At 43.5% G+C, this 27,505-nt stretch overlaps 1 protein-coding gene across 1 annotated transcript; it reads left to right on the top strand.

Moving 5' to 3' along the window:
• LOC311101086 (calpain-1 catalytic subunit-like) lies at positions 1-27,505 on the top strand. The gene is made up of 22 exons (XM_084142143.1): positions 1-188; positions 486-632; positions 4,603-4,672; positions 6,753-6,871; positions 9,210-9,343; positions 9,744-9,912; positions 10,263-10,346; positions 13,339-13,424; positions 13,668-13,742; positions 17,221-17,381; positions 19,379-19,548; positions 21,169-21,180; positions 21,370-21,581; positions 21,698-21,737; positions 22,318-22,383; positions 22,561-22,618; positions 22,810-22,874; positions 23,921-23,989; positions 25,749-25,827; positions 25,906-26,019; positions 26,511-26,569; positions 26,742-27,505. The coding sequence occupies exons 1-22, from the start codon at positions 96-98 to the stop codon at positions 26,766-26,768; spliced, it is 2,109 nt and encodes a 702-aa protein (XP_083998269.1). The 5' UTR covers positions 1-95; the 3' UTR covers positions 26,769-27,505.

Here is a 27,505-nt window from a genome sequence, read left to right as displayed (position 1 = left end):
ATCAAGCCCGGCTAAAGTATTGTAATTGATTTGCCTGTGCAGCGCCCACCCAGGCCTCTGACTGTATTTACAGGATATCCTGTCCTGTGTCAGGTATGTCAGGGGGAATCTCTGCTACCATAGCCACCAGCAGGCTGCGAGCCGAGGGAATGGGCTCCAACGACCACGCTGTCCCCTTCCTTAACCAGGCCAGTTTGTTTGTTTTTTATGGTTTTGTAACCGTGGCAGTATCCCAAATGGCACCCTATCCACTATATAGTGCACTACTTTAGACCAGGGCCCATAGGGTATAGGGTGCCATTTGGGACGTAGACTTTTTTTTATTAGATGTTATTTGTTTTTACCGTCGAGGACCACTTTGGAAATAACTATTTAATAATTCAAGATTGATTTAATGCTTTCAAGATCAAATGCACATCTTGTTGCTGTATCTATTGATGTATGTGTTCTTTTTTTATTACATAATTTTTATTCATTTCCACCAGGACTATGAGGCTCTGCGGCAGGAGTGTCTGGAGACGGGGTGTCTGTTCGAGGACCCCTCCTTCCTAGCCGAGCCTCCCTCTCTGGGCTTCAAGGAACTGGCCCCCTACTCCGCCAAGACCAGGGACGTGGAATGGATGAGACCCAGGGTGAGAAGGGGATAAAGAGAGAGAAGGAGAGAGAGAGGAGTGGGTGATGGTTTAAAGTCTCTGCGTCTCAGTTAAATGCTAACGCGTAGTTTAGGGCAGTTCATTAAGAACGTGTTGTTGGTTTGAGAGCTGATGTTAGCTGGACACGGTGGCCTACGGTGAGAGGGGGCGCTAGAGAGACAGGGAGTGGGTGATGGTTGAAGTAATAATAATAATAATAATATGCCATTTAGCAGACACTTTTATCCAAAGCGACTTACAGTCATGTGTGCATACATTTTATTTTGTGTATGGGTGGTCCCGGGGATCGAACCCACTACCTTGGCGTTACAAGCGCCGTGCTCTACCAGCTGAGCTACAGAGGACCATGGCTGTGTGTGTGTCATTTTCATACTAGCAGGGTAGTTCAGGGAAGTTGATTTGTAGGGAGAGGCGTGTCATTGGTTTGAGAGCTGATGTTAGATTCAGTTATAAAGGGACAGTATGTACACTACACACACAGATCACATTAATCAAACAAGGTTGACCACCAGTCTTGTTGTTCACTCCATGGACCCATAATGCACTGCAGGACCGTTGCATTCCTACTTCCTTGTCTATAAAGCAGCATGCCTGTCCCTGTCACACTCTGCTCTGGCTGGCATGTGGTGCAGTATGGGACGACACTTACAGTGCCTTGCAAAAGTATTCATCCCACTTGGCGTTTTTTTGTTGCATTACAACCTGTAATTTAAATGGATTTTTATTTGGATTTCATGTAACGGACATACACAAAATAGTCCAAATTGGTGAAGTGAAATGAAAAAAATAACTTGTTTCAAAAAATTCAAAAAAATAAGTAACGGAAAAGTGGTGCGTGCATATGTATTCACCCCCTTTGCTATGAAGCCCCTAAATAAGATCTGGTGCAACCAATTACCTTCAGAAGTCACATAATTATTTAAATAAAGTCCACCTGTGTGCAATCTAAGTGTCACATGATCTGTCACATGATCTCAGTATATATACACCTGTTCTGAAAGGCCCCAGAGTCTCCAACACCACTAAGCAAGGGGCACCACCAAGCAAGCGGCACCATGAAGACCAAGGAGCTCTCCACACAGGTCAGGGACAAAGTTGTGGAGAAGTACAGATCAGGGGTTGGGTTATAAAAAAATATCTGAAACTTTGAACATCCCACAGAGCACCATTAAATTCATTATTAAAAATGGAAAGAATATGGCACCACAACAAACCTGCCAAGAGAGGGCCGCCCACCAAACCTCACGGACCAGGCAAGGAGGGCATTAATCAGAGAGGCAACAAAGAGACCAAAGATAACCCTGAAGGAGCTGCAAAGCTCCACTGTGGAGATTGGAGTATCTGTCCATAGGACCACTTTAAGCCGTACACTCCACAGAGCTGGGCTTTACGGAAGAGTGGCCAGAAAAAAGCCATTGCTTAAAGAAAAAAATAAGCAAACACGTTTGGTGTTCGCCAAAAGGCATGTGGGAGACTCCCCAAACATATGGAAGAAGGTACTCTGGTCAGATGAGACTAAAATTTAGCTTTTTGGCCATCAAGGAAAACGCTATGTCTGGCGCAAACCCAACACCTCTCATCACCCCGAGAACACCATCCCCACAATGAAGCATGGTGGTGGCAGCATCATGCTGTGGGGATGTTTTTCATCGGCAGGGACTGGGAAACTGGTCAGAATTGAAGGAATGATGGATGGCGCTAAATACAGGGAAATTCTTGAGGGAAACCTGTTTCAGTCTTCCACAGATTTGGGACTGGGACGGAGGTTCACCTTCCAGCAGGACAATGACCCTAAGCATACTGCTAAAGCAACACTTGAGTGGTTTAAGGGGAAACATTTAAATGTCTTGGAATGGCCTCGTCAAAGCCCAGACCTCAATCCAATTGAGAATCTGAGGTATGACTTAAAGATTGCTGTACACCAGCGGAACCCATCCAACTTGAAGGAGCTGGAGCAGTTTTGCCTTGAAGAATGGGCAAAAATCCTAGTGGCGAGATGTGCCAAGCTTATAGAGACATACCCCAAGAGACTTGCAGCTGTAATTGCTGCAAAAGGTGGCTCTACAAAGTATTGACTTTTGGGGGGTGAATAGTTATCCACGCTCAAGTTTTCTGTTTTTTTGTGTTATTTCTTGTTTGTTTCACAATAAAAAATATTTTGCATCTTCAAAGTGGTAGGCATGTTCTGTAAATCAAATGATACGAACCCCCCAAAAATCAATTTTAATTCCAGGTTGTAAGGCAACAACATAGGAAAAATGCCAAGGGGGGTGAATACTTTCGCAAGCCACTGTAGGTTGATCAGTGTCGTATGACCTGTGTTGTTGTTGTTGTTGTTGTTGTTGTATATTGCACTGCTGAACAGTTATATTGCCAATCTAGACTATAGCATGGCTGTCACACCCTTCTCCTTCAGCTGCCGCTATGACTGGCATTTATGGGACAAGTAGACACAGGTAGAAAGGAATGTCTCAGTCAGTCCAGTAGAGACAGGAACAGGAAGGAACCTCTCAGTCAGTCCAGTAGAAACCAGTAAAGACAGGAACAGGAAGGAACCTCTCAGTCAGTCCAGTAGAGACAGGAACAGGAAGGAACCTCTGTCAGTCCAGTAGAGATCAGTAGAGACAGGAACAGGAAGGAACCTCTCAGTCAGTCCAGTAGAGACAGGAACAGGAAGGAACCTCTCAGTCAGTCCAGTAGAAACCAGTAAAGACAGGAACAGGAAGGAACCTCTCAGTCAGTCCAGTAGAGACAGGAACAGGAAGGAACCTTTCAGTCAGTCCAGTAGAAACCAGTAAAGACAGGAACAGGAAGGAACCTCTGTCAGTCCAGTAGAGACAGGAACAGGAAGGAACCTCTCAGTCAGTCCAGTAGAAACCAGTAAAGACAGGAAGGAACCTCTCAGTCAGTCCAGTAGAGACAGGAACAGGAAGGAACCTCTCAGTCAGTCCAGTAGAAACCAGTAAAGACAGGAACAGGAAGGAACCTCTCAGTCAGTCCAGTAGAAACCAGTAAAGACAGGAACAGGAAGGAACCTCTCAGTCAGTCAAGTAGAGACAGGAACAAGAAGGAACCTCTCAGTCAATCCAGTAAAAACCAGTAAAGACAGGAACAGGAAGGAACCTCTCAGTCAGTCCAGTAGAGACAGGAACAGGAAGGAACCTCTCAGTCAGTCCAGTAGAAACCAGTAAAGACAGGAACAGGAAGGAACCTCTCAGTCAGTCCAGTAGAAACCAGTAAAGACAGGAACAGGAAGGAACCTCTCAGTCAGTCCAGTATAAATCAATAGAGACAGGAACAGGAAGGAACCTCTCAGTCAGTCCAGTAGAAACCAGTAGAGACAGGAACAGGAAGGAACCTCCGTCAGTCCAGTAGAGACCGGTAAAGACAGGAATAGGAAGGAACCTCTCAGTCAGTCCAGTAGAGACAGGAATAGGAAGGAACCTCTCAGTCAGTCCAGTAGAGACCAATAGAGACAGGAACAGGAAGGAACCTCTCAGTCAGCTCAGTAGAGAGACAGGAACTGGAAGGAAGTTCTCAGTCTGTCCAGTAGAGTCCAGTGCAGCTTGTGACCAGTCTTCTCCTTGTGACCAGTCTTGTCCTTGTGACCAGTCTTCTCCTTGTGACCAGTCCTTGTGACCAGTCTTCTCCTTTTAACCAGTCTTCTCCTTACCACTTCCTAGATTTGCCACTTGTTTACCTCCGTTGCATATGTTATAGAATTGCTCAGAGAGCCAGATATGCTCAGCTATCAGAAAAAATAGAATCATCAGACATATAAATGCTATAAATGTACTTCCACAGGTCATTTTAATTGTTGAGTTGTGAGAAGATCAATAGGAAAAAGACAGTCCAAGAATGTCTGTTTGCTGTGCAGTCCCTCTCACCTACAGTCAGTGACTTTTACCAGAGTCTAATCCAGTCCTCCCTTCGCTCTCCTTCCCTCCAGGAGCTGACAGATGACCCTCAGTTCATCCTGGGAGGAGCTACCAGAACAGACATCTGCCAGGGAGCGCTAGGTGAGTTCTGCGTAAACAGAGACCAGAAGTCTTTAAAAAAAAACTTTTCTAGTACTACCTGAAAGGCTCTTTGCTAAACCCCCAACGGTCTACCACAGTACTTGGCTTGTACAAGAATGACGGAACACCATAATTACATACACAATTTAACAGACGCTCTTATTCAGAGCGACTTATAGTCAGTGCATTCAACGTAAGGTAGCTAGGTAGCTAGGTAGCTAGGTAAGCTAGGTAAGCTAGGTAGCTAGGTAAGCTAGGTAGCTAAGCTAGGTAGCTAGGTAAGACAACCACAAAGTCTTGTCATCTTACCTCTCTCCTATCTCTGGTTTTTACAAAGAGGATGCACTGATAGTGCCCACATCATATCTCATGTTGCCTCCACCCTACTCAAGATTTACAACATGCTTTTACCTTAGTCATCAATGTGTGGCCTGTTTAATTAACCTCCATTAAATTAGAGTGCGGTAGTAGCTGGTTCAGGAAATCAAACAAGTTCCCCTTTTCACAGGTTCACAGTGTGGATATTTCGTAGAACCGAGTTGGACTGTGGGGCAGGACAGTACACACTGGTCTGGCTCTGGTCCAGGGTGTTAGTGCTGCTAGCTAACACTAAGCCTTCCTTCCTAGAGGAACCAACTTCACACTAATGTCCTGGACCAGAGCTGGGTTGGCCCTGGCTGACATCCATTCCCAAGCACAGCCTGGTACACACTCCACCTGCTGGCCATTCTAGTTAAATGATTGCAACAATTTTTCTCTCTCTCTGTCTCTCTCTCTCTCTTTCAATTCAATTCAATTCAATTTCAATTTAAGGGGCTTTATTGGCATGGGAAACATATGTTAACATTGCCAAAGCAAGTGAAATAGATCATAAACAAAAGTGAAATAAACAATAAAAAATATAACAGTAAACATTACACTCACAAAGTTAAAAAATAATAAAGACATTTCAAATGTCATATTATGTTAAAGTAGTTAAAGTACAAAAATAAAAATAAATAAACATAAATATAGGTTGTATTTACAATGGTGTTTGTTCTTCACCTGGTTGCCCTTTTCTTGTGGCAACAGGTCACAAATCTTGCAGCTGTGATGGCACACTGTGGTTTTTCACCCAGTAGATAAGGGAGTTAATCAAAATTGGATTTGTTTTCGAATTCTTTGTGGGTCGCTGTAATCTGAGGGAAATATGTGTCTCTAATATGGTCATACATTTGGCAGGAAGTTAGGAAGTGCAGCTCAGTTTCCACCTCATTTTGTGGGCAGTGAGAACCAACAAAAGTATTTACCCCCCCCCTCCCTCCTCCCCTCCCCCCCCCCCCCCCCTCCTTCCTCCCCCCCCCCCCTCCTCCCTCCTTCCCTACTGTTGATAAAACAAGTTTACTGGAGAACGGAGACCAAGTAGAGACTTTTGGACAAGGTGGATAATTGTATAATATAAGGCAGTTTATTCAGAGGTAAAGATATCTGGCATCGCATGCACGGACCCGTTCGTCAATCTCGTAGGGAGATATCTGAGAGAGCCCCGAAACATTGTGTGCTGACATTTTATACAATAAAATGAAGTAGGTTGATTCTAGTAGTTCTGATCTTCTGATTGGTCCTGATGAGTTGGGCGAGGTCCCCTCCAGGTTAGTATCACTGTTGCATTGGCTCTGAGTCGGGTTCTCTGTCTTCAGATGTTCAGCCTAAGAGAAGGGGATTTTTGTGTGTGTGTGTGTGTGTATGTGTGTGTGTGTGTGTGTATGTGTATGTGTGTGTGTGTGTGTGTGTGTGTATGTGTGTGTGTGTGTGTGTGTGTGTGTGTGTGTGTGTGTGTGTATGTGTGTGTGTGTGTGGGGGTGTGTGTGTGTGTGTCCTCAGAGCAAGAACTCGTGAGTTGGAAGAACTGAGAGACCTATGGCGTGGGTGTTGTCCTTAGCCACCTGCTGATAAGGCTGACAAGATAGGACTCTTTTGTGCATTCTATTGAATACAAAGGCCCAACACAAAATGGGTCATGCACAAGATTTTAGTCAGACCAAGCTATAACATTATATATTTACTACGACACTACCCCCCTCCTTCCTTCCCTCCCCAGGTGATTGCTGGCTCCTAGCAGCCATAGCCTCTCTAACACTCAATGAGAGGCTGCTCCACCGAGTGGTCCCTCATGGTCAGTCCTTCCAAGAGGACTACGCTGGGATCTTCCACTTTCAGGTACGACTACACACACACACACACACACACACACACACACCAAAAGCATCTCCCTCCTGTCAGGTTCCATGTAAACCGAACACACTTGCAGGGTTATAGCATCCTTTAAGGCCATCGGCAAGGCAATTACATTATATTAAATTCAATAATAATAATATGAATCTCTTGTTTGCTGAAATGATCGACCCATAATGGACCTTCTTTGAGTCAGTTGAACAGGGATAATCAATAGACTTTGAAGTGAAGCACTTATTCAGTGACTATATTCATAGATCGCACCTCCGCCACTCGGTCGCGTCATCCAAGACGCCCTCCGCCATTGTGGTGCCCAAAACCCAGTCATTCTGAACGGAGGCTAATGACTGTTTCGTCTAAATTACACAATAGTCGCCTGGAAATACGATGACATTGCTAAAGTAGGCAAATATTTAGTAGGAAACAACTTTGCCATCATTATCATGTCGTCAAATTTACTTTAGACTGATGTCATTAGCTAGCAAAATTATTCAAAAATAGCTAGCAATGCTAACGTTAGCTATCTAAACTCCGCTTAATCTTAGCTAGCTATATAAAGTTATACTGTATTTTAAAGTAAATCTGGTGACATTAAAATGATGACAAAAGGTTTTCATACTAATTATTTGCCTTTAGAAATGTCATCGTGTTTCCAAGCCATAGTAATGCACTTTAGACCAAAAAATCTTCATCAGCGCCCAATGAGGATGCATTGAGTTCAAAACAGTAATGTGACGAAACATGCAACCCGTGTTATCACGGTCACGATGTAGTTGGATATTAGGGATGTGACAAATTGCCAATTTTGCTTTACGTTTAGTGCCGGGCAATGACGTTTATATATATATATATATATATATATATATATATATATATATATATATATATATATATATATATATATATATATATATATATATATATATATATATATATATATATATATATATATACTGCAGTCCTATACCTTTTGAAAGCACCTCGTCTACGACATGTTTGTTTATCTGTAAAAGGTGCTGCATGGTCAATCCGACGTCTGCATTGGCCGTGCAGCATTTACGGTGATATGGCCTCTGCAGAAGTCAGGACATTCATACTTCTTGCACTTCGCGGAGCAGCGCAGCCCTGTTGTCAAGGAAGTTGTTAAGGAAGTGAGTTTGTGTGTATACAGGACCTCCCGCCCCCCCCACCGACCATCAACCAATCATGTCAATGCGGAGCTTTACAGAGCTACTGTATATGGAGCCCTCTGCATTCTTTCACAATTTGGGAGGCGCACGGCGATGCAGCACAGAGGGCTGATCAGGCATACGTTGGCTTTAAGGGTAACAGCTTTCTAAATGCTGACACACAACCTTCTCTGGAGATGGTTTAGAAGCGCCACTGAATGGGCATTTACTTGTCTGTAAAGGAATGCCGCTTTCTAATGTCCATCACTAGACGACCTGAACTGTCAATCAAATAATCTCGAGGTGCCTGCGTGCAGCCTGCCTGCCTGCAGCCTGGGCGCAGATCACTCTCTCCTAATTTATTTTTATTTTAAAGTTAGTTAAATACCGTGACTTTTAGTAGAAAGAAAACACATCTTCCGAACCGTACACTAGGCCTATCTATCAGTATAGGCAGGTCAGCCACCAGACAGACAGTCAGAACCGTACACTAGGCCCATCTATCAGTATAGGCAGGTCAGCCACCAGACAGACAGTCAGAACCGTACACTAGGCCTATCTATCAGTATAGGCAGGTCAGCCACCAGACAGACAGTCAGAACCGTGCACTAGGCCTATCTATCTTCAATCAAAAGCTGTATCTCACAATGGAATGCTGTATTTTGCAATATCTTGGCTTGCAATGTCTCGCAACTTCAGTAAAGCAGGGCCTATCATCAATGAATAGGCTAGGATATTCTACAGGCAGCAGACCGAAGACAGAACACACTGGCCTCCTTAGGGAAGAGAGAGAGCAGGCAAGACAGCTGGGATTTCAATTTTGTGTGGACAAAAACATAGTTTCTTCGTTAGGGATTTTTCTTAACATTAAGAATCTCAATTCTGTTTAAACGTTCACAACCATACTGGATATGTTCATCAGTTGACTGATAAACAATAATCATATATTATTACTACTTGTGTGGTCTACATTGGCTTGTGAGACTAGGGTCAGTCTCAGTCCACAAGAATGCTGCCCTTTTGAGGTAGCATTTTAAGGAAGTCACCATTGTTTTATTGAGACCCACCCTAGGTTTCAGGAGACAGCTGTGTGCAGTGTTTTGCTACCCAGCTGAAGTTGGTAAAAAAAAAAAAAGATGTCTCTCTGTCTTCAGTTCTGGCAGTTTGGTGAGTGGGTGGACGTGGTGATTGATGACCGGCTGCCAACGAAGGATGGAGAGCTGCTGTTCGTCCACTCCGCCGAGGGCTCTGAGTTCTGGAGCGCCCTGCTGGAGAAGGCCTACTCCAAGTACGTCAACAAAGGCCTGGGTTGCGTCCCAAATTGGAGCTCTGTTCCCTATTAAGTGCACTACTTTTAACCAGGGCCCATGTGCATGTAGTATAAACACTCTGTCATATAGAGTTCATGATGTGTGACGTGTGTTTATCCCTGTGTGTAATAATAATAATAATAATAATAATAATTAGTCATTTAGCAGACGCTCTTATCCAGAGCGACTTACAGGAGCAATTAGGGTTAAGTGCCTTGCTCAAGGGCACATCGACAGATTTTTCACCTAGTCGGCTCGGGGATTAGAACCAGCAACCTTTCGGTTACTGGCACAACGCTCTTAACCACTAAGCTACCTGCCGCCCTAATACTGTCTCTGATAAGTGAATGTGTATCCCTGTGTGTCTCCCCCCGTCAGGCTGAATGGTTCCTACGAGGCTCTGTCTGGAGGCAGCACCACAGAAGGGTTTGAGGACTTCACCGGTGGTGTGTCTGAGATGTACGAGCTCCGGAAGGCTCCACGGGACCTGTACAGGATCATCAGCAAAGCCCTGGACAGAGGCTCCTTGCTGGGCTGCTCCATCGACGTGAGTCCCCCTTCCCTGGTCCTCCTGGTACTGCGGTCCTGGAAAACAGCCAGGGGACAGTTAGTTTGATGTTCCTACAACATTATCATGACCTTGAAATAGTCATAACATAGCTTTAACGTAGTCATAAAACAACATTATCATGACCTCGCAGGACATAGTGTAACTGGTCGGATTCGACATCTTAACCATTAGACCAAGGGGAAATTCCTCATTGCGAGAGCGTGGTTCCAAATCAGCTCCACCACAATAGCATAAAATAGTCAATTCATCCAGCCCCACAATAAGATAACACTGATTCAGATGCATCATGGATCTTGTATTTTTCTAATTACATCTTGTGACTACAGATAACCAGTGCCTTTGACATGGAGTCTGTCACGTTCAAGAAGCTGGTGAAAGGACATGCCTACTCAGTCACCGGCCTCAAGCAGGTAGGTTTATACCAGACTAGGAACCCTGGTTTTACCTGGGTCTGACTCCAATGTATCTGGGTCTTCCCAGGTTATCAGACCCTGCTTTGGCACCCTGGTCCAGAGGTCTTACCAGTCACTGTGTTTCTAGTGTGTTGTTAGTTGGTAGACTGTCTCTAGTGTGTTGTTAGTTGGTAGACTGTGTCTCTAGTGTGTTGTTAGTATGTAGACTGTGTTTCTAGTGTGTTGTTAGTATGTAGACTGTGTCTCTAGTGTGTTGTTAGTATGTAGACTGTGTCTCTAGTGTGTTGTTAGTTGGTAGACTGTTTCTAGTGTGTTGTTAGTATGTAGACTGTCTCTAGTGTGTTGTTAGTATGTAGACTGTCTCTAGTGTGTTGTTAGTATGTAGACTGTGTTTCTAGTGTGTTGTTAGTATGTAGACTGTGTTTCTAGTGTGTTGTTAGTATGTAGACTGTGTTTCTAGTGTGTTGTTAGTATGTAGACTGTGTCTCTAGTGTGTTGTTAGTATGTAGACTGTGTTTCTAGTGTGTTGTTAGTTGGTAGACTGTCTCTAGTGTGTTGTTAGTATGTAGACTGTGTTTCTAGTGTGTTGTTAGTATGTAGACTGTGTCTAGTGTGTTGTTAGTATGTAGACTGTGTTTCTAGTGTGTTGTTAGTATGTAGACTGTGTTTCTAGTGTGTTGTTAGTATGTAGACTGTGTTTCTAGTGTGTTGTTAGTTGGTAGACTGTCTCTAGTGTGTTGTTAGTATGTAGACTGTGTTTCTAGTGTGTTGTTAGTTGGTAGACTGTCTCTAGTGTGTTGTTAGTATGTAGACTGTGTTTCTAGTGTGTTGTTAGTATGTAGACTGTGTCTCTAGTGTGTTGTTAGTATGTAGACTGTCTCTAGTGTGTTGTTAGTTGGTAGACTGTGTCTCTAGTGTGTTGTTAGTATGTAGACTGTGTTTCTAGTGTGTTGTTAGTAGGTAGACTGTGTCTAGTGTGTTGTTAGTTGGTAGACTGTCTCTAGTGTGTTGTTAGTATGTAGACTGTGTCTAGTGTGTTGTTAGTTGGTAGACTGTCTCTAGTGTGTTGTTAGTTGGTAGACTGTGTTTCTAGTGTGTTGTTAGTATGTAGACTGTGTCTAGTGTGTTGTTAGTTGGTAGACTGTCTCTAGTGTGTTGTTAGTATGTAGACTGTGTTTCTAGTGTGTTGTTAGTATGTAGACTGTCTCTAGTGTGTTGTTAGTTGGTAGACTGTCTCTAGTGTGTTAGTTGGTAGACTGTCTCTAGTGTGTTGTTAGTATGTAGACTGTCTCTAGTGTGTTGTTAGTATGTAGACTGTCTCTAGTGTGTTGTTAGTATGTAGACTGTGTTTCTAGTGTGTTGTTAGTATGTAGACTGTCTCTAGTGTTTTGTTAGTATGTAGACTGTTTCTAGTGTGTTGTTAGTATGTAGACTGTGTCTCTAGTGTGTTGTTAGTTTGTAGACTGTGTTTCTAGTGTGTTGTTAGTATGTAGAATGTGTCTCTAGTGTGTTGTTAGTATGTAGACTGTGTCTCTAGTGTGTTGTTAGTATGTAGACTGTGTTTCTAGTGTGTTAGTATGTAGACTGTGTTTCTAGTGTGTTAGTATGTAGACTGTGTCTGTAGTGTGTTGTTAGTATGTAGACTGTGTCTCTAGTGTGTTGTTAGTATGTAGACTGTGTCTGTAGTGTGTTGTTAGTATGTAGACTGTGTCTCTAGTGTGTTGTTAGTATGTAGACTGTCTCTAGTGTGTTGTTAGTATGTAGACTGTGTTTCTAGTGTGTTGTTAGTGTGTAGACTGTGTCTGTAGTGTGTTGTTAGTATGTAGACTGTGTCTCTAGTGTGTTGTTAGTTGGTAGACTGTGTTTCTAGTGTGTGTTAGTATGTAGACTGTCTCTAGTGTGTTGTTAGTATGTAGACTGTCTCTAGTGTGTTGTCAGTATGTATACTGTGTCTGTAGTGTGTTGTTAGTTGGTAGACTGTCTCTAGTGTGTTGTCAGTATGTAGACTGTGTCTCTAGTGTGTTGTTAGTATGTAGACTGTGTTTCTAGTGTGTTGTTAGTATGTAGACTGTGTCTCTAGTGTGTTGTTAGTATGTAGACTGTCTCTAGTGTGTTGTTAGTATGTAGACTGTGTCTCTAGTGTGTTGTTAGTATGTAGACTGTGTTTCTAGTGTGTGTTAGTATGTAGACTGTGTCTCTAGTGTGTTGTTAGTATGTAGACTGTGTCTCTAGTGTGTTGTTAGTATGTAGACTGTGTCTGTAGTGTGTTGTTAGTTGGTAGACTGTCTCTAGTGTGTTGTCAGTATGTAGACTGTGTCTCTAGTGTGTTGTTAGTATGTAGACTGTGTTTCTAGTGTGTTGTTAGTATGTAGACTGTGTCTCTAGTGTGTTGTTAGTATGTAGACTGTCTCTAGTGTGTTGTTAGTATGTAGACTGTGTCTCTAGTGTGTTGTCAGTATGTAGACTGTGTCTCTAGTGTGTTGTTAGTATGTAGACTGTGTCTCTAGTGTGTTGTTAGTATGTAGACTGTGTCTCTAGTGTGTTGTTAGTATGTAGACTGTCTCTAGTGTGTTGTTAGTATGTAGACTGTCTCTAGTGTGTTGTTAGTATGTAGACTGTGTCTCTAGTGTGTTGTTAGTATGTATACTGTTTTTATAGTGTGTTGTTAGTATGTAGACTGTCTCTAGTGTGTTGTTAGTATGTAGACTGTCTCTAGTGTGTTGTTAGTATGTAGACTGTCTCTAGTGTGTTGTTAGTATGTAGACTGTCTCTAGTGTGTTGTTAGTATGTAGACTGTGTCTCTAGTGTGTTGTTAGTATGTATACTGTTTTTATAGTGTGTTGTTAGTATGTAGACTGTTTCTAGTGTGTTGTTAGTATGTAGACTGTGTCTCTAGTGTGTTGTCAGTATGTAGACTGTGTCTCTAGTGTGTTGTCAGTATGTAGACTGTGAGTGTTAGTGATATCTGACCACCCCTGTCCTGTTCCAGGTGGACTACCAGGGTCAGGTGGAGAGGCTGATCAGGGTGAGGAACCCCTGGGGACAGGTGGAGTGGACTGGGGCCTGGAGCGACAAGTGCGTCTCCTCTACCTCTAACCCTCACATTAACACTGCTATAACAGAACCACCACTTCCACAAGCAAAATGTTATTACAACCGACACAACTACCACTAACCCCAGATTTTCACCACAAACCTGAACCTTGCATAACACATAATGGATGGCCCATTAGCTTAGTTTCCACCCCCTTGCGCAACCCCCTAGGTGGTCTCAGTTTCTCAGTAGTAGTCTGTTCTTGTGTCCCTGTCTGTGTCCAGTTCTCCAGAGTGGGATGAGTTGGACCCAACTGAGAGAGAGGACCTGCATCTACAGATGGAGGACGGAGAGTTCTGGTAAGACTGGGCTTATTGCGATTCCATCAGCTACTAATAGTGCTGAGTCACAGTTCAACCTGATATTTTAATCTTTCCTCTCTAAATCATATGTTTCTCCATCAGCCTTCATCAGAATTAGGCAAACAGCTAATAATAATAATAATTAATATTATTATTATTATTATTTATTACATATGTAAAGCGCTTTTCATTATACAATAATAATTTCAAAGTGCATCAAATAAAAGTTAAAATAGAAAAATCGTTTTTTTTTTTTACAAAGCATATATATATATATATATATATATATATATATATATATATATATATATATATATATATATATAGTGGGGAGAACAAGTATTTGATACACTGCCGATTTTGCATATTTTCCTACTTACAAAGCATGTAGAGGTCTGTAATTTTTTATCATAGGTACACTTCAACTGTGAGAGACGGAGTCGAAAACAAAAATCCAGAAAATCACATTGTATGATTTTTAAGTAATTAATTTGCATTTTATTGCATGACATACGTATTTGATCACCTACCAACCAGTAAGAATTCTGGCTCTCACAGACCTGTTAGTTTTACTTTAAGAAGCCCTCCTGTTCTCCACTCATTACCTGTATTAACTGCACCTGTTTGAACTCGTAACCTGTATAAAAGACACCTGTCCACACACTCAATCAAATAGACTCCAACCTCTCCACAATGGCCAAGACCAGAGAGCTGTGTAAGGACACCAGGGATAAAATTGTAGACCTGCACAAGGCTGGGATGGGCTACAGGACAATAGGCAAGCAGCTTGGTGAGAAGGCAACAACTGTTGGCGCAATTATTAGAACATGGAAGAAGTTCAAGATGATGGTCAATCACCCTCGGTCTGGGGCTCCATGCAAGATCTCACCTCGTGGGGCATCAATGATCATGAGGAAGGTGAGGGATCAGCCCAGAACTACACGGCAGGACCTGGTCAATGACCTGAAGAGAGCTGGGACCACAGTCTCAAAGAAAACCATTAGTAATACACTACGCCGTCATGGATTAAAATCCTGCAGCGCACGCAAGGTCCCCCTGCTCAAGCCAGCGCATGTCCAGGCCCGTCTGAAGTTTGCCAATGACCATCTGGATGATCCAGAGGAGGAATGGGAGAAGGTCATGTGGTCTGATGAGACAAAAATAGAGCTTTTTGGTCTAAACTCCACTCGCCATGTTTGGAGGAAGAAGAAGGATGAGTACAACCCCAAGAACACCATCCCAACCGTGAAGCATGGAGGTGGAAACATCATTCTTTGGGGATGCTTTTCTGCAAAGGGGACAGGACAACTGCACCATATTGTGGGGAGGATGAATGGGGCCATGTATCGCGAGATCTTGGCCAACAACCTCCTTCCCTCAGTAAGAGCATTGAAGATGGGTCGTGGCTGGGTCTTCCAGCATGACAACGACACGAAACACACAGCCAGGGCAACTAAGGAGTGGCTCCGTAAGAAGCATCTCAAGGTTCTGGAGTGGCCTAGCCAGTCTCCAGACCTGAACCCAATAGAAAATCTTTGGAGGGAGCTGAAAGTCCGTATTGCCCAGCGACAGCCCCGAAACCTGAAGGATCTGGGGAAGGTCTGTATGGAGGAGTGGGCCAAAATCCCTGCTGCAGTGTGTGCAAACCTGGTCAAGACCTACAGGAAACGTATGATCTCTGTAATTGCAAACAAAGGTTTCTGTACCAAATATTATGTTCTGCTTTTCTGATGTATCAAATACTTACGTCATGCAATAAAATGCAAATTAATTACTTAAAAATCATACAATGTGATTTTCTGGATTTTTGTGTTAGATTCCACCTCTCACAGTTGAAGTGTACCTATGATAAAAATTACAGACCTCTACATGCTTTGTAAGTAGGAAAACCTGCAAAATCGGCAGTGTATCAAATACTTGTTCTCCCCACTGTATATATATATATATATATAACCATGTCATAAAAGCAAAAATCAAAGTCTAGGAAGAAGGGCAGGCCAGCCGATAGAGGTGAGTCTTAAGGCCTGCTTTAAAAGCCCCAACAGTCGGAACAGCCCTGAGATGATCAGGAGGGGAGTTCCATAGGCGTGGTGCTCGGGCGGGAAAGGCTCGGTCCCCCGTGCTCGGGGAGGGAAAGGCTCGGTCCCCCGTGCTCGGGGAGGGAAAGGCTCGGTCCCCCGTTGCTCGGGGAGGGAAAGGCTCGGTCCCCCGTTGTTCGGGGAGGGAAAGGCTCAGTCCCCCGTTGTTCGGGGAGGGAAAGGCTCGGTCCCGCGTGCTCGGGGAGGGAAAGGCCCCGTTGTTCGGCCGGGTCCTGGGTGCATGAAGCAGTTTGGCGTGGCTTGACCGTAGGGTGCATGGAGGTTCATAGTGGGAGAGTAGATCTGACAGGAAAGCAGGTCCGATCCCATTTAAGGCTTTGTAGACCAGGAGGAGAATTTTAAAGTCAGTTCTTTTGAGGGACAGGTAGCCAATGGACATCAGCAAGAATTAGGGTGATGTGGGCAGGCTTTTTGGTTTGTGTCAGAATCCTTGCATCACTGTTTTGAATGAGCTGTAATTTATTAATTGAGTTTGCAGGCAGGGCTAAGTACTGCATTCCCATCAATTCTGGAGAAAACGAATGCATGGATAAGCTTTTCTGTGTCAGAAGTGGTGAGAGAGAGGGTCTTAGGTGGGCAAGCCCCCAAACAAGACGACGTAGTAGGGTATTAACATCATAAAGTTATACAAGCTCAATCAAAATATAAAATAATATAAAAGGAATATATGCCATTTAGCAGACGCTTTTATCCAAAGCGACTTACAGTCATGTTATGTATGGGTTGCCTTAGCAGGAATCGGACCCATGACCTTTGACGTTGCAAGTGCCATGCTTTACCGACTAAGGCGGCAGGTAGGCAAGTGGTTATGGGCGTTGGGGCAGTAACCGAAAGGTCGCTGGTTCGAATCCCCCAGCTGACTAATTGAAAAGTATGCCCATGTGCCCTTGAGCAAGGCATTTAACCCTAGTTCCTCCTGTAAGTTGCTCTGGATAAGAGCATCTGCTATATGAGGACTCCTGAGTGGCGCAGTGGTCTAAGGCACTGCATCGCAGTGCTAACTGTGCCACTAGAGATCCTGGTTCGAATCCAGGCTCTGTCGCAGCCGGCCGCGACCGGGAGACTCATGGGCGGCGCACAATTGGCCCAGCGTCGTCCAGGGTAGGGGAGGGAATGGCCGGCAGGGATATAGCTCAGTTGATAGAGCATGGCGTTTGCAACGCCAGGGTTGTGGGTTCGATTCCCACGGGGGGCCAGTATAAAAAAAAAAAAAAAAAAAAAAATGTAATCACTAACTGTAAGTCGCTCTGGATAAGAGCGTCTGCTAAATGACTAAAATGTAAATGTAAATGTATATATGACTAAAATATGAAATATTAACAAAATAAATATAAATATAAGCATGGAAATCTCAATCTATGTTATATTCCCTCTAGGATGTCATTCCAGGAGTTCCTGAGGCAGTTTTCCCGTCTGGAGATCTGTAACCTGACGGCCGACGCTCTGAGTGAAGACGGCCTCAGCCACTGGAACACCGTCAAGTTCCACGGCATGTGGAGACGGGGGAGTACCGCCGGGGGCTGCCGTAACCACCCCAGTGAGTCACACACAGTTGACTAGTACATATTTTACATACCAGAACACGTAGAACATACCAGAACACGTAGAACATACCAGAACTCGTAGAACATTTACAGGAGATTTACATTAGAATAAAGGGGAAGGAAAGGGGGATAGTTAGTCAGTTGTACAACTGAATGCGTTCAACTGAAATGTGTTTTCTGCATTTAACCCAACCCCTCTGAAATGTGTTTTCTGCATTTAACCCAACCCCCCAGAGAATACAGGGGCAGCCGGAGGATGCAGGAAGGAACCACCCCAGTGAGTCAGAATCAGATCACGTACCAGAACACAGAATATTTGTGTCCAGATTTCTCTATTGAGGCCTAAGTCAAATGTGATTTGCTTATTCTTACAAAAGTACAGACTCAGAGCTTCTAAATGGTGTATCATACACTGTAGTTGGAGGAAACATGGGGAAGTCATGCTGCTTTAAAAGTTGATACATTTATAATCCCATTTAGGAGACAAGTAGAAGAAAATGCCCTTTGAAAGATTTTGTGGAGATTTTCACACTTCATAGAGAGCTCTTTGTTTAAACCCATTCAGCATCGTTCACACCCTCTTAAGCCTTAGCCCCACCCATCTCTTAAGCCTTAGCCCCACCCATCTCTTAAGCCTTAGCCCCACCCATCTCTTAAGCCTTAGCCCCACCCATCTCTTAAGCCTTAGCCCCACCCATCTCTTAAGCCTTAGCCCCACCCATCTCTTAAGCCTTAGCCCCACCCACACATCTAAACACATGGGAGTCAGCATGGTATTGTCCTCCAGAAAGTTGTCTCTCTACTTTTAAACCCAGCTAAATTCAGGGCAGCAATATTTTTCAGAGCTGTAACAACACTTTGGCAGTTGTCCATAGCTTTCCAAAAATCCACGGTAGCAAAAATGATCTATATACTGACCAAGGAAGCGCCCATTCTTTTATAGACAGAAGCCTGTGACATGACAGACCAATTAGGACTCATCTCTCGGCATGTCCAACCACTCCATTATCTCAGCCAATCATGACTAGCCTGAAAGCTTCCTGTCTTTCTCCATGTATAGCTCAGTACTTTCTTCTTGGTTAAACTAGGTTAATTAGTTAACATGTGTATTCATATTAACAGATCCCAGACCAGTTAAGGCACATGAAAGTTCACATGTTCAAGAAGGCATTTCTGCAATAAACAAAAAAAACGTATTTTTTCTTTTCAAGCGGCCTACTGTGAAGTAGGAACTAGCGTCCGATGCTTCAGATACTGTAACTAAGTCACATTTACAGTGAGTCAGAGTCAACATGATACCATCCCAGAGCATGAAGAACAGTTCAGATATGATGTTTACTAAACACTTATAGATGCATAATGAAACGGAACAGAACTGGACCACAGCAGCATCAACCCCCAGTATAACTCTGTTCTATCCCTGTGTTACTCTAGACACGTTCTGGATCAACCCCCAGTATAACTCTGTTCTATCCCCGTGTTACTCTAGACACCACGTTCTGGATCAACCCCCAGTATAACTCTGTTCTATCCCCGTGTTACTCTAGACACCACGTTCTGGATCAACCCCCAGTATAACTCTGTTCTATCCCTGTGTTCCTCTAGACACGTTCTGGATCAACCCCCAGTATAACTCTGTTCTATCCCTGTGTTACTCTAGACACGTTCTGGATCAACCCCCAGTATAACTCTGTTCTATCCCTGTGTTACTCTAGACACGTTCTGGATCAACCCCCAGTATAACTCTGTTCTATCCCTGTGTTACTCTAGACACGTTCTGGATCAACCCCCAGTATAACTCTGTTCTATCCCTGTGTTCCTCTAGACACGTTCTGGATCAACCCCCAGTATAACTCTGTTCTATCCCTGTATTACTCTAGACACGTTCTGGATCAACCCCCAGTATAACTCTGTTCTATCCCTGTGTTACTCTAGACACGTTCTGGATCAACCCCCAGTATAACTCTGTTCTATCCCCGTGTTACTCTAGACACGTTCTGGATCAACCCCCAGTATAAGATCACCCTGCTGGAGGAAGATGATGACCCTGAGGATGATGAGGTGGCCTGCAGCTTCCTGGTGGCTCTGATGCAGAAGGATAGGAGGAGGTACCGGGGCCAGGGACAGGACATGCACACCATCGGGTTCGCCATCTACGAGGTGAGAGACAAGCAGGATGCTACACATTAACAATCTATCTGCCATCAGACTTGTCTGGTTAAATAAACTGCTCACGGACATGCAGTACCGGTCAAAAGTTTTAGAACACCTACTCATTCAAGGATTTTTTTATTTTTTAATTTTTTAATTTTTTTCTACATTGTAGAATAATAGTGAATACATCAAAACTATGAAATAACACATATGGAATCATGTAGTAACAAAAAAAGTGTTAAACAAATCAAAATATATTTTATATTTGAGATTCTTCAAATAGCCACCCTTTTGCCTTGATGACAGCTTTGCACACTCTTGGCATTCTCTCAACCAGCTTCATGAGGAATGCTTTTCCAAAAGTCTTGAAGGAGTTCCCACATATGCTGAGCACTTGTTGGCTGCTTTTCCTTCACTCTGCCGTCCGACTCATCCCAAACCATCTCAATTGGGTTGAGGTCGGGGGATTGTGGAGGCCAGGTCATCTGATGCAGCACTCCATCACTCTCCTTCTTGGTCAAATAGCCCTTACACAGCCTGGAGGTGTGTTTTGGGTCATTGTCCTGTTGAAAAACAAATGATAGTCCCACTAAGCCCAAACCAGATGGGATGGCGTATCGCTGCAGAATGCTGTGGTAGCCATGCTGGTTAAGTGTGCCTTGAATTCTAAATAAATCACAGACAGTGTCACCAGCAAAGCATCCCCACACCATAACACCTCCTCCTCTATGCTTTACGGTGGGAACTACACATGCAGAGATCATCCGTTCACCTACTCTGCGTCTCACAAAGACACAGCGGTTGGATCCCAAAATCTCCAATTTGCACTCCAGACCAAAGGACACATTTTCCACCAGTCTAATGTCCATTGCTTGTGTTTCTTGGCCCAGATGGGTCTGTGACTTGAACTCTGAATCATTTATTTGGGCTGCAATTTCTGAGGCTGGTGACTAATGAAATCATCTGCAGCAGAGGTAACTCTGGGTCTTCCTTTCCTGTGGCGGTCCTCATGAGAGCCAGTTTCATCATAGATCTTGATGGTTTTTGCGACTGCACTTGAGGATACTTTCAAAGTTCTTGAAATGTTCCATTTTGACTGACCTTCATGTCTTAAAGTGATGATGGACTGTCGTTTCTCTTTGCTTATTTGAGCTGTTCTTGCCATAATATGGACTTGGTCTTTTACCAAATAGGGCAATCTTCTGTATACCCCCCCTACCTTGTCACAACACAACTGAATGGCTCAAACGCATTAAGAAGGAAAGAAATTCCACAAATTAACTTTTAAGAAGGCACACCTGTTAATTGAAATGCATTCCAGGTGACTACCTCATGAAGGTGGTTGAGAGAATGCCAAGAGTATGCAAAGCTGTCATCAAGGCAAAGGGTGGCTGTTTGAAGAATCTTAAATATAAAATGGATTTTGATTTGGTTAACACTTTTTTGGTTACTACATGATTCCATATGTGTTATTTCATGGTTTTGATGTCTTCACTATTATTCTACAATGTAAAAAAATAGTCAAAATAAAGAAAAACCCTGGAATGAGGAGGTGTGTGCAATCTTTTGACCGGTAGTGTACATATTTTATGTTTCCTTCATTTTGTTTCTCGTTTCTTTGTGCAGATTCCAGAAGAGGTATGGAAGGTTTCACCACAACTATATATTTCAGGATTTTGCTTCATGCAGCTTCATGCATTGGCGCAAATGATCACTTCCTAGGGTATGGCTTAATTATTTGTTAATTTAAATGATACACACTTAACCCCATCTAGTTGAGCTTCAAACCCCACATCTGTCTCTGTTTCCTACCTTGATCCTCTGCAGTACAGGGGCTGTCAGAACGTGCACCTAAAGAAAGACTTCTTCCTGACCCACTCATCCTGCGCTCGCTCTGAGACCTTTATCAACCTGAGAGAGGTCAGCAACCGTCTCCGTCTGCCTCCAGGAGAATACCTCATCGTCCCCTCCACCTTCGAGTCTGGCCAAGAGGCCGACTTCGTCCTCCGAGTCTTCACTGAGAAACAGTCCGAGACAGAGTAAGTGTGTGTGTGTGTGTGTGTGTTTGTGGTCTGTGTGTGTTGATTTTCATTGTCTGTTATCTCATTCCAGAGAGATGGATGTTATGATATCTGTGTCTGTTGTCTCATTCCAGAGAGCTAGATGATATGATATCTGCAGACCTGGAAGATGAGGTGTGTTTTCTCAACACATACAGTCACTCACTTTCTTTTGGCCCCTCAAAGTTTTTAGTAAAACATATATATATATATATATATACATACACACACTATATATACAAAAGTATGTGGACACCCCTTCAAATTAGTGGATTTGGCTATTTCAGTCATACCCGTTGCTGACAGGTGTATAAAATTGAGCACACAGCCATGTAAAGACTTCATTATCATGTTATTGAATACTCGTTCTAGTTGATGATCCCTGATGTAAAGACTTCATTATCATGTTATTGAATACTCGTTCTAGTTGATGATCCCTGATGTAAAGACTTCATTATCATGTTATTGAATACTCGTTCTAGTTGATGATCCCTGATGTAAAGACTTCATTATCATGTTATTGAATACTCGTTCTAGTTGATGATCCCTGATGTAAAGACTTCATTATCATGTTATTGAATACTCGTTCTAGTTGATGATCCCTGATGTAAAGACTTCATTATCATGTTATTGAATACACATTCTTCCATTGTACACTTCTGATGAAATGGTTGAAATGACATCACAGCCTCAGCTTCCACCTGTCCCCTTATAGGGCCCCATCACTGAAGATGACATCGACGACTCTTTCAAATCCATGTTTGCTCAGCTGGCAGGAGAGGTTAGGTTTCCATTATTTGTCTGTCAGCTATTAGATAAAGTTAGAGATGACCACCGTAGATATCGGCTACGCTATAGGTAGTTGAACTAACAAATATACTTGAACCTCTTAAGATTTTTTCTAAACCTATCTATGTCTAAAGCCATGGTTTTCTCAATGTTCCCTCTGTGACTATAGGACATGGAGATATCTGTCCGTGAGCTCAGGACCATCCTGAACAGGGTGGTGACTAGACGTGAGTACAGAGGTTTCCTTTGGTTTGAACCCACAATGTCCTCATACACTATTGACCCCAACCCGCAGGACAGCCCACCATTGGTGTAAGCCCTCCCCTTCTCAGGAGGACAGGATGTGTATCCTGGTGGGTTCTGCTGTAGGGAGACTCAGATCATCAGTTTGACTGTTTTGGGGGTTGTGTGCTTTCAGACAAAGACCTGAAGACAGACGGTTTCAGTATGGAGTCCTGTAGGACCATGGTCAACCTCATGGATGTATCCTCCTCTACTGTCTGTCTGTCTGTGTTGATCAGGGTCTCCACCATAGACATAGAATGACTAGAATGGACATTCCAATTCAAGTCAGTTGGGGAAGGGTTCTAGTCATTCTCTTTCTTTGGTGGAGACTGATCAGTGTTTCAGTAAGACAGTCAGTCAGCTATTGAGTGTTTCAGTAAGACAGTCAGTCAGTTATTGAGGGAGTGTTTCAGTAAGACAGTCAGTCAGCTATTGAGTGTTTCAGTAAGACAGTCAGTCAGCTATTGAGGGAGTGTTTCAGTAAGACAGTCAGTCAGTTATTGAGTGTTTCAGTAAGACAGTCAGTCAGTTATTGAGTGTTTCAGTAAGACAGTCAGTCAGCTATTGAGGGAGTGTTTCAGTAAGACAGTCAGTCAGCTATTGAGGGAGTGTTTCAGTAAGACAGTCAGTCAGCTATTGAGGGAGTGTTTCAGTAAGACAGTCAGTCAGTTACTGAGGGAGTGTTTCAGTAAGACAGTCAGTCAGTTATTGAGTGTTTCAGTAAGACAGTCAGTCAGTTATTGAGTGTTTCAGTAAGACAGTCAGTCAGTTATTGAGTGTTTCAGTAAGACAGTAGGTCAGTTATTGAGTGTTTCAGTAAGACAGTAGGTCAGTTATTGAGTGTTTCAGTAAGACAGTCAGTCAGCTATTGCGTGTTTCAGTAAGACAGTCAGTCAGTTATTGAGGGAGTGTTTCAGTAAGACAGTCAGTCAGCTATTGAGGGAGTGTTTCAGTAAGACAGTCAGTCAGCTATTGAGGGAGTGTTTCAGTAAGACAGTCAGTCAGCTATTGAGTGTTTCAGTAAGACAGTCAGTTATTGAGTGTTTCAGTAAGACAGTCAGTCAGCTATTGAGTGTTTCAGTAAGACAGTCAGTCAGTTAGTGTTTCAGTAAGACAGTCAGTCAGTTATTGAGTGTTTCAGTAAGACAGTCAGTCAGCTATTGAGTGTTTCAGTAAGACAGTCAGTCAGCTATTGAGGGCTTTCTCTTTATTCCTCTACATTCTTTGACCCAGAGATCACTCAGAAAGATGGCAGTGCCCGTTTAGGCCTGATAGAGTTCCAGCTCCTCTGGAATAAGATCAGGAAGTGGCTGGTAAGGTCTGGTTTATCTATCGACCACATAACTAGAATGAGATTATGTCTAAAACCATGTACTGCTGTTGGTGAGAGCTAAGGGGACTGTAATTCCTTAGGGCCCTGGTTTGTATTTGGCTCGAAGGACTACAATACTGATTAAAGGAATATTACTCTGCATTCATCTACATCTTTTGAACAACTGAAATAACAGGAACAACAGAACATACAGTACCAGTAAATCCAGAAAATTTCAAGAACTTTTACATTTTCTTCAAGTGCAGTCACAAAAACCATCAAGCGCTATGATGAAACTGGCTCTCATGAGGACCGCCACAGGAAAGGAAGACCCAGAGTTACCTCTGCTGCAGAGGATACGTTTATTAGAGTTAACTGCACCTCAGATTGCGGCCAAATAAATGCTTCACAGAGTTCAAGTAACAGACACATCTCAACATCAACTGTTCAGAGGAGACTGCGTGAATCAGGCCTTCATGGTCGAATTGCTGCAAAGAAACCACTACTTAAGGAAACCAATAAGAAGAGACTTGCTTGGGCCAAGAAACATGAGCAATGGACATTAGACCGGTGGAAATCTGTCCTTTGGTCTGATGAGTCCAAGTTTGAGATTTTTGGTTCCAACCGCCGTGTCTTTGTGAGATGCAGAGTAGGTGAACGGATGATCTCTGCATGTGTGGTTCTCACCGTAAAGCATGGAGGAGGTGGTGTGATGGTGTGGGGGTGCTTTGCTGGTGATTTATTTAGAATTCAAGGCACACTTAACAAGCATGGCTACCACAGCATTCTGCAGCGATACGCCATCCCATCTGGTTTGGGCTTAGTGGGACTATCATTTGTTTTTCAACAGGACAATGACCCAAAGCACACCTCCAGGCTGTATAAGGGCTATTTGACCAAGGAGAGTGATGGAGTGCTGCATCAGATGACCTGGCCTCCACAATCACCCGACCTCAACCCAATTGAGATGGTTTGGGAGGAGTTGGACCGCAAAGTGAAGGAAATGCAGCCAACGAGTGCTCAGCATATGTGGGAACTCCTTCAAGACTGTTGGAAAAGCATTCATCATGGAGCTGGTTGAGAGAATACCAAGAGTGTGCAAAGCTGTCATCAAGGCAAAAGGGTGGCTATTTGAAGAATCTCAAATATAAAATATATTTTGATTTGTTTAACACTTTTTTGGGTTACTACATGATTCCATATGTGTTATTTAATAGTTTTGATGGCTTCACTATTATTCTACAATGTAGAAAATAGTAAAAAATAAAGAAAAACCATTGAAAGAGTAGGTGTCTCCAAACTTTTGACAGGTACTGTAAATATACAGTGTGTATAGAATCATGTAAAGGAAATGTATTTCCACTTTCAAATTATTATGGTGGGATTCAATCCAAGGCGCTATAGCGCCAAGCACTATAAAGCTGACAATGCGTATTTTAAAGTCAATTTCATGGTAAGCGCTGTGCATGTCGGCTGCGCTATTGAGAATATGATATCTGTGTGTTTATCGGTAGGTCATCTATAGAGAATATGATATCTGTGTGTTTATCGGTAGGTCATCTATAGAGAATATGATATCTGTGTGTTTATCGGTAGGTCATCTATAGAGAATATGATATCTGTGTGTTTATTGGTAGGTCATCTATAGAGAATATGATATCTGTGTGTTTATCGGTAGGTCATCTATAGAGAATATGATATCTGTGTGTTTATCGGTAGGTCATCTATAGAGAATATGATATCTGTGTGTTTATCGGTAGGTCATCTATAGAGAATATGACATGGACAAGTCCGGGTCCATGAGCTCCTATGAGATGCGACTTGCTGTGGAGTCTGCAGGTATAGTTACACACACACACACACACACATACACATACACACACACACACACTCACACTACTGACTCTGTCCTCATAGGTTTTAAACTGAACAACAGACTGAATCAGGTCCTAGTGGCTCGCTATGCTGAGAACGAGGCCATAGACTTCGACAACTTCGTCTGCTGTCTGGTCAAACTGGAAGCCATGTTTAGTAAGTACAGTCAGTTCCTGTTAGTACTGTTATACTGTATATTATATTAGTCATGATGAATGTATGATTAATGCCATCAAACTAGAATTACTGTACACAATATGGCCGTCGGCCCACCCGTCACAGAACGTTGACTTGAATGGAAATATTTGTTCTAGTCATTAGTCTAGTATTTCAATGATTAACAGTAATGCCCTTTGAAGCAGAGAACAGGTCATATCCTATCAAAGGTTACACAATACTTTCCACATTGTGTTTATATACACTGAGTGTACAAACCATGAGGAACACCTCCCTAATATTGAGTTGCACCCCCCCCCCCCCCTGTCTCCTCCCCTTCATCTACACTGATTTGAAGGGGATTTAACAAGTGACATCAATAAGGGATCATAGCTTTCACCTGGATTCACCTGGTCAGTCTGTCATGGAAAGAGCAGGTGTTCATAATGTTTTGTCCACTCACTGTATGCGTTTACTCTCTATCCTTATAGGATCTTTCCAGCAGCTGGACAAAGAGGAAGAAGGAGTGGTTGAGATGAACATCACTGAGGTGGGTCCTGGGTAGCATTCTCTACATTTCAACAAACTACCATGCAATGTAGCAGCCTGGGGTCTGTGTGTGGTGTGGTGTGGTCTAATCTCTCTCTCTCTCTCTCTCTCTCTGTCTCTCTCTCTGTCTCTCTTCTCCCTCTTTTTATTTATTTATTTATTTATTTATTTAGTGGCTGTATATGACCATGTGTGGTTGAAGAGGACCAGTCTTATCCCAGGAGACAGAACAGCCGAGTGCCTCTTCCCTGGGACCATGAAGAGCTCCTAGCCTTAGTGTCCTCTGCCTGATCTGAACTATAGGGCTGACCTGTACTGTACTGACCCCATTGTCCTTTCCAGCACTGTTCCGGCTACTATGGTGAAAACAAACCAGTTCCGTTTGGCCCTATAGTGTGAATCAGTTACTCCAGCCAACTACAGTACAGGATGGCCCCCTCACCCACTCCACCAACTACAGGATGGCCCCCTCACCCACTCCACCAACTACAGGATGCCCCCCTCACCCACTCCAACCTCAGCCAACTATAGTACAGGATGCCCCCCTCACCCACTCCACCTCAGCTAACTACAGGATGCCCCCCTCACCCACTCCACCTCAGCCAACTACAGGATGCCCCCCTCACCCACTCCAACCTCAGCCAGCCAATTACAGTACAGGATGCCCCCCTCACCAACTACAGGATGCCCCCCTCACCCACTCCACCAACTACAGGATGCCCCCCTCACCCACTCCACCAACTACAGGATGCCCCCCTCACCCACTCCACCAACTACAGGATGCCCCCCTCACCCACTCCAGCCAACTACAGGATGGCCCCCTCACCCACTCCAGCCAACTACAGTACAGGATGGCCCCCTCACCCACTCCACCAACTACAGGATGGCCCCCTCACCCACTCCACCAACTACAGGATGGCCCCCTCACCCACTACAG

The sequence above is a fragment of the Coregonus lavaretus genome (genome assembly GCF_964263955.1).
Source record: "Coregonus lavaretus genome assembly, chromosome: 25".
NCBI classification, from domain to species: Eukaryota; Metazoa; Chordata; class Actinopteri; order Salmoniformes; family Salmonidae; genus Coregonus; species Coregonus lavaretus.
The sequence above is the reverse complement of the archived record's forward strand: the minus strand, read 5'-3'. Positions and strand labels throughout refer to the sequence as shown.

Coding starts and splice junctions, on each gene's coding strand:
- LOC311101086 (XM_084142143.1), top strand. CDS start 96: ATGTCAGGGGGAATCTCTGCTACCATAGCCACCAGCAGGCTGCGAGCC. Junction 633..4,602: donor TGGAATGGATGAGACCCAGG/GTGAGAAGGGGA, acceptor CCTTCCCTCCAG/GAGCTGACAGATGACCCTCA. Junction 22,619..22,809: donor GAACAGGGTGGTGACTAGAC/GTGAGTACAGAG, acceptor GTGTGCTTTCAG/ACAAAGACCTGAAGACAGAC.